Source organism: Triturus cristatus, chromosome 4_1, assembly GCF_964204655.1.
Source record: "Triturus cristatus chromosome 4_1, aTriCri1.1, whole genome shotgun sequence".
NCBI lineage: Eukaryota > Metazoa > Chordata > Amphibia > Caudata > Salamandridae > Triturus > Triturus cristatus.
Genome location: NC_140585.1, coordinates 26848635 through 26861593, shown reverse-complemented (window position 1 = coordinate 26861593; position 12959 = coordinate 26848635). Strand labels below are relative to the sequence as shown.

General features: G+C 46.8%; 1 protein-coding gene across 1 annotated transcript in view; it reads right to left on the bottom strand.

The window, feature by feature from the left end:
- The window catches only part of LOC146839360 (glutathione S-transferase P 1-like), a 195144-nt gene that overhangs the window by 36674 nt on the left and 145511 nt on the right, over window positions 1–12959 (bottom strand). Inside the window, exons 3-6 of the mRNA XM_085651360.1 lie at window positions 9278–9390; window positions 8860–8947; window positions 8409–8512; window positions 4883–4984 (exon numbers count right to left, since the gene is read on the bottom strand). Coding sequence (XP_085507486.1) covers window positions 4883–4984; window positions 8409–8512; window positions 8860–8947; window positions 9278–9390 — 407 coding nt within the window. The remainder of the gene's footprint in view (window positions 1–4882; window positions 4985–8408; window positions 8513–8859; window positions 8948–9277; window positions 9391–12959) is intronic.

Here is a 12959-nt window from a genome sequence, read left to right as displayed (position 1 = left end):
CGTGGGTCTTTTTTTAACCAAAGTATCCCATCCTTCCCTTTGAGTAAGGACCTGGTTAATGGTAGTCTCTCCTAGTAAGGAAGAGCCAGAGAGGATTTCCAAGGCCGCTTCCTCATTGTAGGCAAGTCCCTGTTCTATTGACATGATTATTATGCAGTACATATAATCACGTTCTCCCTACCAGTGTGTGACTACAGGGGGTCGCTCTCTCCCCTCATGCCAGTTCAGGCGGCAAATTAAGTGAAACTCGGTAAGATATATCTAGTGACCTGGCATTAGTACCCGATCGTTTTTACGCATGTTTCCATTTAAGGCATGAACTTGTTGGACATAATATTGATAGATGTGCTCACACAGAATTGCTATAAACAGGCACTAAAGGTTTTAATGATTTGCAAAGGTGAAATTCACAAGCAATTGGGGGCAGTGCCGCCACACTAACGATGATAACTTAAGAATTATGAAGACTGCGACGCACCAAATCGGTAGATATATGAGATAAAGGTAGCACATATAGTATATAGAGTTTTTATCACTTTTCATCACGTTTACGTTCTTCTGAGAGCCTACACATGGAATTTCTTCACTTGTTTTTTTATTCTCTTCACTTGCAGATCCTATCAGGAGTATAAGTACGGAACCCACCATAATTAAAAGTAACAGGTGGAGTAATTAGATATACAATTCGTATATTAACAGAAAGGGATTTAGCACAGGGATCCTACAGTCCTGACGAAAGCCGGGGGTATAACGGATTCCAGCTGAAACATGTTGACCTTAATGCAGAACGGGGGTGATTGGTGCTTAAATACACTTACCTCACCACCATCCTTAGGTAGGGAGATACCCTTTTAACCCTAATTGAGGGAGTGCAGGAATACATTTTTATGCGACCACCCATGGTTAGTTTTAAACTGAATATCTGCACTCATTATTTCCTCGGATCCTTTCCTTTTCTCTGTGTTTGTATTGTCTTCCCCACCCTATTGCTCCACCTCTAGCGTTGGTCTGCGCAGAGGTGTCGCAGCCGCCCTATGATGAAGCATGCCACAATCCGTTGTGGGTGAGGGCAGTTTTTACAAAGCATCGTACTTTGCTACACCTTGTATCTTATCTAACAAACTGCGATTTCATGATCCTTACGTGTTTGTGTTATGAGGTCTACCCTGAGGAGGTCGAAGTAAGGGCGTATCCTCCTCTCCCTTTTATTTTGCGTTTAGTTCAGGCAGGTGTTAGCCACATTTGTCCCTTCTTGGACAATAGATCTTGCCTTCATTTTCTCCTCCTCGGGGAGTTTGTTCAGCAACTCTTCTATTTCGTCCCACAGTTGGTGGCATATCTGTTTAACAGGGCATTTGAGGTGGCAATGCGCCACGGTGTTGCAGCTTCTTTTTCCATCTTTCTCCCCACCATAACCATCCTCTTACTTTCTTTCTCTGGTGGAGGCCCGGTGTTGGAGACTGCCTTTGCTCTCCTCCTGGCTGTGGTGACAATGATGGAGTCTGGTGTAGTACTTCCCTGTATGTATTTTGGGTCCTTCGAAGAGGCCTTTTATGCTTTCTCCACTCGGGGAGTTACTCCTTTGTTTGATGCTGGCTCTTTAAAGGCTTCTTTGCCTTGATCCAGGTTACTCTGTAGCATGGGTAGGTATTGTGTCCCCTTTGTTGCAGGTGCCAGGGTTTCCAGTAGGAAACATATGTCCCCTTTTTCTTCCTCTAAGGGAACACAAAATTGGTTTGCTGCCCTTTTTACCATGCAAATGCAAAAACAACAGTTGATGGACAGAATGCATACCAATGTCATACATTCACTCCAGTACAGACATCTGCGCCTAAATCCATTGTTTTTTTGCTCACCATGCCACCCCAGTTTAGACCCAGCCATATGCAAATCAGTCTTGACTCTGTGCCTCATGGGAACAGTCCAGCCCGAACTGCCAAACCAAGTCCTCCCTGGACTGGAACCAAGCATCCTAGGACCGGTTTCGGGGTTTCACCCCTCTTCAGCCAGGATAGCTTGATTCCAGTGGCATGGAGAGCACGGGACTCACATCTGAGCATACCCGTCCCACTCAGGAAAAAAGCAATGTCAATCTAGAGGTGATGCTTCTGAAGTGAAGCAGCAGATTTCTTCCTCTGGACTCTCGGTGTCGAGGTCGTTCCATGTATCCTAGGACGTTTCTGAGTTTTCCTCTTCCTCCGGTACATCTCTGTATTCCTCGGGATTTTTGCCTCTAGGTTCTGGTATTGGTGAAGATTCGAAGATACCCTTTTCCTCCCCCTCACGTTTCAGCCTCTTCGGCATCAACGTTCTCGGTTTCGGCCGCCTGTGTCTTACGGATTCGAAAATCCTTTAGTGAGACGTCATATTCCATTTTCTTTTATATGAGCGTAGCCATCTCCTCCTCGAGTCTTCTCCTTTTCCTTTCGACCTCGAGGGCCCTCTCGGCGTTGGAGGCCGGGGACTTTCTTTTCTTCCCGAAGTCAAAGTTAGTCTTCAGCGGTGTTGTGCAATTTTCTGCGGGTTCGTTAGCGACCTTTGATTTCGGTGCCTTTGGCGATTTTCCCTCTTCGGCAACCTTTGGATGGGTTCCGTGGGGTTCTTTTAATTGCGGCTGACCCTCATTCGCCTTTTTTGCTCAGCGTCGGGGCGGCCTTGAGCGTCTTAGGTTTGTGGCCTTTCGGTTTCGATGGATCTTTATGGTGTCTTACCTTCTTCATCTTCTTTTTCATCTCTCTTGCTTTCTTTTCGGCGCTGATCTTTTCGGAGTCCTTCTCTAGGATCTCCACATCCGATCCTTTGTGTGTCGACTCTGCTGGAGCACCCTGCCGTTCTTCGTCGCTACAGAAACCCAGGTCCCTCATGGAAGGTTTCTTCGTCGACTGCGACATTGTGGTGTACGGGGCCTGTCTTTGGTTTCAGAGTGTCCTGAGCATCTTCGGCAGGAACGCGTAGCAGGCCTCACAGTCCTTGTCCGGATGATCTTCGGGCAGGCAAAGGTTGCACACGTCGTGTGGGGTCACGTTGTGCATATTTGTGGTGGCACTTGGTGCAGAATTTGAAAGGGGTATTCTCTATGACCCCTACCTCGCCATTTGTGGACTGCTGGTGTTCTAATGGACGCTCTGCTCCTGCCTTCGGCTACGACGTCGGTTGATCGATTATACTTCGATGATCCTTAGATGAGAATCTTCATTTAAAAGTTTTTTCGAGAAAAACAAAAACTTTATTTGGAGCTTCCCCTCTTGCTTTCAGACCCAACGGCAGAAAAAAGAATCTGAAGATGGCTACCACGCACGCCTACCTCCAGGATACCGTCTGACGTCACACAGGGAACGTACCTGGCACCAAAGAAAAAAACCCAAAGACAATTCCAGACCCAACCACTAGGTGGCGGAATGATGCACAGCATGTGAATCCAGAACAGGATTCACGCTGCAAAACAAGATGTTTGGAACCAAATTTCCCACAGTTCAGTGAATTCATCATATTTCTAGAGAACTTGTAATGACCAGTGTCCAGCCCATCTACTTACTTTGGCTTCCCTGGTCACTTACAATATCCCGGAATCGACAAGGATATTGCATGGGGTATATCTGCTCATGCAGATATACCTAACAGGAGATATAGTGCATCCTGCCTTAGGGCTAAGGCCTGCCAGAGAGATATCTTACCTGTACCCCATGCAGTGCCTCTGGCCATGGCACACAGGGATGTGTGCTATGTGGACTCTTCAGTTTTGTCTGCACCAAGACATGCCGGCTGCTGTGGCAGTGTGCATGTACTTTGTAAGGGGTCCCTTAGGGTCAAAGACTGCTAGAGGGGTGTCTTACCTATATCCCATGCAGTGTCTATGGCACTCAGTTTTGTCTGCACCAAGACACGCAGGCTGCAGAGGCAGTGTGTATGTGCTTTGTGAGGGGACCCTAGGGTGGCACAATTCATGCTGCAGCCCTTAGGGACCTTCTTTAGTCACAAGGCCCTTGGTACCCGGGGTTACTTTTACTAGGGGCTTATATGTGAGCTGAAGTAGTGCCAATTGTGGAAACAATAGGTACAGTTTAGGGAAGGAGCTCCGGCACAGGGAACATAGTTGGCAAGGACACTGTGCACTTCCTGATGAAATTACATCATTTTCCAGGCAAAACGTTGGGGCTAACCATGACCAAAAGAGGCACTTTCCTACACAACCTATATTTTAAAAAATAATTACAAAAACAATAGTAACACAAAAAATATATATATATACTAAAACACCTTAAAATAATTAAAAATATATATTTTTACAACTATATAATTGAAAACGATATTAACAATATTCATAAAAACAATATTCGCTACTAACTATATTTTTTCATCACAATATTTGTGTCACAATGTTTGTTTCTGATATTTGTAACTAATGATTTTTACAACTCAATATTTTGTCCAAACACCATTTGGGCAAAGGAAGAGGGGAAGGCAAAGAGAATTTATCAGGAGGTGAAGATTGCGGCGAAGAAATTGTCAATGGGAAAAGAGAGAGATGGAAAGCATTAACGAACAAAGCTACCATCCACTTCCAACCAACTTCCCCTGAGCTCTTCGGTTTCAGGTTCCTTACAGCCAGATGTAGGGTTAGACCATGTACACTATACGCCAAGTCGGTCTCTGTCGCTGTATAAATCAGTCATCTTTGTGTAGTGTGAAGGCCCAACCCCACCGACCATATACCATACAGATCACAAAGCCACTATGTCTCTGTTCCCATAATGCATTGTGAGGGACAGAGTCCATGGGCCCGCGGGACTGGAAGTCTCCAACACTGTGGTTTTCTGAAGCCCAACCTCTCTTTTACCTGCAGTTCCTTATCACCCCTACGGAGGGCAGTCATGCTACTTACCGTGCTGCCAACGAGGAATCCAGACGAGTTCTTGGAGAGAAGACGCTCAAAAGGCCTCAGCTGATTGGGCAGATCTTCCATGAACTTTTCGTTGCCAGTTTCCTGTATTGAAATAATTCAAACATTGACAAACTCATTAGCTTTGGCTTCTTTATAGTGCATGCACACAGACACCCAATATAGAGGTGTATAGTCATGTATATATGTGTGCTGACTCCTATGAACACCGAACAGCAATCCTGCATATACATACAGGCAGAAAAACATACATATATTCAGCCAACAAGCGTGCAGGCATCTGTGCACAGAAACCAACATGCATACAGGTAATCATGCATCTAAAACAGCAAGCACATAGACACCATTTTACACTGAACAGTCATATAGATAGCCATGTGTAATACCCAACATACGTACATATAGGCACTTATGTACATGAACAAACATACTTTCAGGTAGCCATGCACATAGGCCTCCATTAAACAGATATTCCTTGCAAATTGACCAAAAATGTTACCCATGCACGGAGACCTAAAGATTTACAAGCACACAACTACATGCAACCACCGATGTGCATACACAAAACACATACAAGCATCCACTCATGTAACAACCTACAAAAGGCACACATGCACCAGTGACATTATATAGAAAAATACACAAGTTATAATAACATATTCAAAACAAATGTATCAGCACTCATGCACACTGACCAACACACTCAAAGGTACCAATGCAAACAGACCAACGGACATACAGGTGTCCACGTACAAAAGCCAATGGCCATACAGGTACTCATGCAAACAGACGAGCAGACATGCAGGCACTCATTTATACACAAATCAACTGACATTCTGGCACAATAATAAACAGAAATACAGACATTCATGTACACAGGTAGTCATTCACACCACTTCTCAGACACTGATCAACAGTTTTACCCACACATGGAGACCTAAATACTTACAAGAGAATGTTTTACTGTAGTTACCGGTAAGCATGCACAAAACACAAAGGCATACACATATGCAGCAACCCACCATGGTACACAAACACACACAGTCACAAAAATCGCAGTCAATACCAGACATACAAGTTTACATGGAACACCGAAGGGATGGACAAATAAACTAGTAGGTGAAGGCAATGACCACCAAACGAAGAGGTAGGGAAACGGATGAACAGTTGGATGCATAATTTGTGGCAGAGCGATGCATTCTTCTTTGTACTGAGATAAGCAGCGCACACTCCTACTCAGCGCATTCACTCAGATAAGCAGCGCACACTCCTAGTCAGCGTATTCACTCTGAGATAAGCAGCGCACACTCGTAGCCAGCGGATTCACTCGGAGATAAGCAGTGCACACTCGTAGCCAGTGCATTCACTCGGAGATATGCAGTGCACACTCGTAGCCAGCGCATTCACTCGGAGATAAGCAGTGCACACATTGACAGCGCATTCACTCTGAGATAAGCAGCGCACACTCCTAGTCAGCGCATTCACTCAGATAAGCAGCGCACACTTCTAGTCAGTGTATTTCCTCTGAGATAAGCAGCGCACACTCCTAGTCAGTCCATTCACTCTGAGATAAGCAGCGCACAATCCTAGTCAGCGCATTCACTCAGATAAGCAGCGCACACTCCTAGTCAGCGTATTCACTCGGAGATAAGCAGCGCACACTCCTAGTCAATGCATTCACTCGGAGATAAGCAGTGCACACTCATTGACAGCACATTCAGTCAGAGATATGCAGCGCACACTCCTAGTCAGCACATTCACTCAGAGATAAGCAGCGCACACTGCTAGTCAGCGCATTCACTCAGAGATAAGCAGCGCACACTCCTACTCAGCGCATTCACTCGGAGATAAGCAGTGCACACTCCTAGCCAGCGCATTCACTCGGAGAGAAGCAGTGCACACTCCTAGCCAGCACATTCACTCGGAGATAAGCAGTGCACACTCCTAGCCAGCGCATTCACTCAGAGATAAGCAGTGCACACTTATTGACAGCACATTCACTCGGAGATAAGCAGTGCACACTCCTAGCCAGCGCATTCACTCGGAGAGAAGCAGTGCACACTCCTAGCCAGCGCATTCACTCGGAGAGAAGCAGTGCACACTCATTGACAGCGCATTCACTTGGAGATAAGCAGTGCACACATTGACAGCGCATTCACTCGGAGATAAGCAGTGCACACTCCTAGCCAGCACATTCACTCGCAGATAAGCAGCGCACACTCCTACTCAGCGCATTCACTCAGATAAGCAGTGCACACTCCTAGCCAGCGCATTCACTCGGAGATAAGCAGTGCACACTCCTAGCCAGCGCATTCACTCGGAGAGAAGCAGTGCACACTCCTAGCCAGCACATTCACTCGGAGATAAGCAGTGCACACTCCTAGCCAGCGCATTCACTCAGAGATAAGCAGTGCACACTTATTGACAGCACATTCACTCGGAGATAAGCAGTGCACACTCCTAGCCTGCGCATTCACTCGGAGAGAAGCAGTGCACACTCGTAGCCAGCGCATTCACTCGGAGAGAAGCAATGCACACTCATTGACAGCGCATTCACTCGGAGATAAGCAGTGCACACATTGACAGCGCATTCACTCGGAGATAAGCAGTGCACACTCCTAGCCAGCACATTCACTCGCAGATAAGCAGCGCACACTCCTACTCAGCGCATTCACTCAGATAAGCAGTGCACACTCCTAGCCAGCGCATTCACTCAGAGATAAGCAGCGCACACTCTTAGCGCATTCACTCAGAGATAAGCAGCGCACACTCCTACTCAGCGTATTCACTCAGAGATAAGCAGCGCACACTCTTAGCGCATTCACTCGGAGATAAGCAGCACACACTCCTACTCAGCGTATTCACTCAGAGATAAGCAGCGCACACTCCTAGTCAGCGCATTCACTCGGAGATAAGCAGCACACACTCCTAGCCAGCGCATTCACTCAGAGATAAGCAGTGCACACTCCGCCATGCCCTGAGCCTCAGACCCAGCCCCTTAATCAAAGGTTTACAGCTTCTGAACTCTCCCGGTCTCCTCCAACTCCCTGAAGACCTTCCCCAGGGCTTTCGGTGAGTAACTACCCAAACTAAAATGTTATTCAATCACATGCACTAACACCACAAAAGGGATGGTAGGTGCCACCCCACCCCATGAGGAGTCAGGCCCAGTGCCCTGCACCCTGAGTCTCTAGATTGAAGGATCTCACTAAAGAATGAAGGTGAGAACAAGAGGTCAGGGTCTATAAAGTTGTGAGTAAATTAAAGGTAGCCATTCCTCAGAGCAGCAGTACAGACATAAAGCGTGGGCTGCCCTATACGCGCTTGCTGACATGAGATTGACTCTGCACCTTATAGAGCATTGTTTGGATTGGAAATCAACCCAGTAGGCTACCCTTCTTATAAAGACTGTTATAGGTTTCTTACTTGGTGCCAGAAATGTAACCCTAAAAGGAGAGGACCCAGCTCTCTGGCTGCCATCTTGTAGTAAACATAAAAATAAACCTACCCATTCAACGTAAAAACATTTGTAAAACTTCTCTCGCAGGTCCTCCGACCCGTCGTTGGCCATGTCAATGAGCGCAGCTTCCTTGTTGTTCTTCCCGTAGAGATCTGTGAGGGAAGGAGAGGTGTTGAGAAGGGCGCAATGGGGCAGCACGTGCCTCGGGCAGGATCTGTTGGACATTTATATAACTGGGTTCACAATCAGTCTATGCTCGTTCAGCGTCTTATGAGCATGGTAGGGTCGATTCAAAACCTTCCCCTTGTTGAACCCTGGTGTACTGAGGGCTTCACCACTCCAGAGACACAGAATTTCATTGAACTGAGCATTGTGAGAACCTCAACTCCCTCTCAGTCACATCTACTCCACCTCACTCCCTGCTTATGCCTATCAAAAGAAAGGAATTCCCAAACGCTACCGTGAGTCTGTACCCCACAAATCCTTGTATGGTGCTCACCGTGTTTGCGCCCCAGATATCGCAGGATGGCATTGGACTGGAACAGGATAAATTCACCGTCAGCAAGCATGGGTAGCTGCCCAAAGACCTGAAAAAGGAGGTGAAAGAAGAGAGAGTACATACATTGGACCCAGTATGGATCTTACAGCCCTAGTGAAAAAATGCCGATAGGTAGAGCACAGATGGATCCTCAGCCGATGAGGGCACTCAATCAAGAACTAAGAGGCTACTGATCGGCCCACGGTGAGAACCTGAGACATTAACCAGATTTCTGGTTCGAATCCGCACCTTGGAAACCCTATGAATCTCCGTGTATGCCGTTAGCAATATGCCCCTCATAGAACCACCTGGCCTAGGAGGCGAGGATGCCTTAACAGCAGGCGTAATAGGACCCAAATCCATACTCAGAAATACTCACCGTTTTCTTCTTGAACTCAACCTTTCCATCTTGCCAGTCTTGATAGGAGAAATAGTCATCCTTCCACTCGCAGCCCTGGTCTGCCAGCAGGAACCGCATGGCCTCTGTGCGGCCTGGAGGGACAAGCGAGGCAGGGAATTACAAACACCTTACAAATCCTTGCATTTGGGGATACATACATGGGAGCCTGCAATGCCAGTATAAAAGCCCGCCTCTAAGTTCAATATTACAATGGAGTTGTCACATCTGTATTCACCTGTAATAACAAAATGATGTAGCTTTTCAACTGTAATAATGTATTATAGTAGAGTAGTGACTCATAATACCTGCTGCCAGCAGCTAAGGTGTTCGGTAAGTAACAGATCATGACAGCTGCAGTTTAAATAACGAAAAGGGAACTGGCATTTTGCTCTTCAGATCTGTTTTTCTAAATGAACAGTGATCAGCAATGGTCAGCAAGGTTAAGATATTTACGACAGCATGCTGATTTTCTGAACATGGCTCATTACAGGAAGGAAAGACTCTTTCTGAATGTTACTACTCCCCTTATAAATCTGATTTACATTAAATTGAGTCGAATGTTTTACAACAAATAACTAACTGCAAATTGATTCACAGTACATTTTTACAGCACATGCCACGTAACTATGTGAAGTGGCGCAACGGCATCAGTTCGGGAATTTCACATAACAACCCAACAAGACAACCACAAAATGGTGGTGTTTCCGGATTGCACACATGCTGTACTGGAGCGCTAAGAGTCCTTCACCGCAGTGAACAAAACCTCATGACAGAGCGGCTAGAGTATTTGGTGATGCCCCCGGCAAACTGCGTTACCTTCACTGGCCCAACCTTCTTCTTGTGACTCCAGATGCGGCCTGGGTTTGTGACTCCAGATGTGGCCTGGGCTTGGATGGGAGCCCAAAGAGCTACAACGTAGCCAATGCACCCTTGGCCACAGCCACGGACTTGAGATCTTAAAAATACCTGTGATTGCAAAGCAATCGCTCTAGGAAGCTCGAGGGGAGCCCTTCATGATGGAGCTATGGGACCGAAGACAGAGTGCAGATGACCAGCTCCTTGATGTCTAGCAATCCAATGACTCCATTCCCCGTCCAATACAGATGTTGAAGATCTATGGAGAAGCCTCAGTCCTTAGGTAAACTGGGGAAATCTACGTATCTCACTTTAGTTAGCAGGGGTTGGTCTACTCCGGCAGGTGAAACGCAAACAAGACGGATGGGTCAACCTGCAATAAACTATCATGGGAAGGGTAGACATATTCAAGAAGGTCACACTACCCCGCTTTTGATAGGTCCCTCAAAACTGCACACAGTTGTTTCAACCACTATAGTCCCTTCTCTGTAATGTCCTACAGGGGAGAGGAAGTCAAGTGGTTCACATGCAAAATGTGATGGACGATAGTGGACTGGGAATACCAGGAGATCAGCACCATTACAGGGCCGCCCAGCTGCTTCCAATCCATGGCTGGCTTTTCTGCTGTGAGGATGGAATTAGAGCCTTATAACTTGTATACCCTATTATACAGCATACCCATCCCCCACCCCAAAATATTGGAAAGAAGCACTGGGACAAATTAAACGGCAAGGGAAGTTACTAGACCTGGCTTTTTCAGCAGATGTATCCGCAGACTTTTTTTCTTTTTTGGCCTCCTGTTACTGACCTGTTTTTGTTGGTTTTATGACTCGGGGAACTTTACCACTGCTGATCAGTGCTAAAGTGTATATGGCCTCCATTTTAACTGTGTTTATGGATTGGCGTTTCCATGATTGGCTTACTTGAATTACTACCAAGTCTCTGTGTGTGCCCACGGCCTGTAATTTAAATGATGCTTGTGGGCTTTGAAGCTCTGATTGTGCCACCCTCACGAGCAGCCAAAGGGTTCTCAGACCTGCCACTGCAGTGTCTGCACGCAGTTTCTACTGCCAGGTCTACCTGGCAAGTGTACCCACTTGCCAGGCCCTAACCTTCCCTTTTATTACATGTGAGTCGCCCCTAAGGTAGGCCAAAGGTATCCCTGTGGGCAGGGTGCACTGCATGTGAAAGTTAGGACTTGTACTGGTGTGTGTGACATATCCGGATAGTGAAATACAGTGTATGTCTGTTTTCACTATGGAAAGGCTATCTGTTCCATAGGATAGAATGAAGAATACTTTGTAACATCTTATAACTATAACTTTGCATGAGGACAAGATGGAAAGATCTAGTATGCCTGAACTCAGAATATAAAAATGCATCTTTTACCAAAGATGATTTTTATATTCTGTGTTTGAAAATACTACTTTTAGAAAGTGGGTATATTCTTGTTTAGCCATCCTTTGCGCCTCTGCTGGTTTGTGGATTGACTATCTGGCTTTGGAGTGACAGGGGTTGGGGATGTGTATTCTCTTCAGACAGCCACGGGGGAGGGGATTGAAATGTGTCCTGCCTTTCCTGGATGAGACATGGCTGGGCTGAATAGATCTGGGCTGCATTTAGAATAGTGGGAGGAGATTTCCCTGCACCTGAATAGGCCTGGTCTGCCTTGGACAATGCTGTCTCCACCTCCTGCCACGAAGCTGGGCCAGAGAGCACAGAACTAGTTTTGACTAAGCACGGAGCCCCTCTGTCACAAGAGACCAAGGAGAAATTGGAGTATAAATATTGGGGCCCAGAACCTAGGACTTTAGATTACTTCTGGACTCAAGAGGAACCACTCCCAAGGAGAAGAGGTGGAAAAACTGAAGGAGAAGTACTGTCCCTGTGCTGTGTGCTGTGTGGGGTTGGCTGCAATGGCTGCTTCTGCCACGCAGAGGACCAAGACTTTGCTGTGTGCTGTGTGTCCTGCTTGAAGATCTCCAAGGGCTTGGTGTAGAGCTTGCCTCCTGCTCTGAAGTCTCAGGGACACAAAGACTTGATTTCATCTGTCCTCCTGCACCTGGAACTGCTATTTCAGCTGCCACAGAGGAAAAGAGCAACAACAACGGCGGGGAGCGGCGCCGCAACCTGCAACGAAGCCGTAGGCACTGCTCGTGAAGAGCACGATGCACCGCCCCGACACCTGCTGCCGCCGCCCCGTACCGACTCTGGTATTTCTAAAGTAGCACATGTTTGCGTATCAAACCACATCTAAATATTACAAGAGCTGGCAAACTAGCATGCCCTTAAAATAAAACAATTCTTTAGGTACCTGCAGCTCCCATGCACTAGAAGTGTATCAAGAGAAATTAGAGGGAGTTCACAATGGGCAAGCTAGATAGAATGGCCATATCCAGGGTCCATAAGTCATTACTACTCAATGCGTTTGTCCCTTTGTGCAGTTGAGAGAAAGATGGGAACGAGAGCTAGTGAGACTTGATGAGCAATGGTCAGAGGCGTGAATGGCCCCGTGCACTCTGGCCATCCCCTCGTGCCTGGCTCTAATCCAATTTAATTGCCTCCATAAGGTGAATTATCATCCAGCCAGGTCATCACAGATGGCTCGTGGTGAATGTCCCAACAGGGCTCCTTGCCCACATGTGATCTGGATTTCTACGGCGGTTGCCGACTGGCACAGTGTTGGGGCACCCAGTGGCATTGGACCTAAAACTTGCAATCTTGGACATTCTGGGTAGTTGGAAGGGCATCTAAGAAATACTCAAAGACCTATTGGGAGTGGGACTCCTGGTGGCTAAGCGCAGCA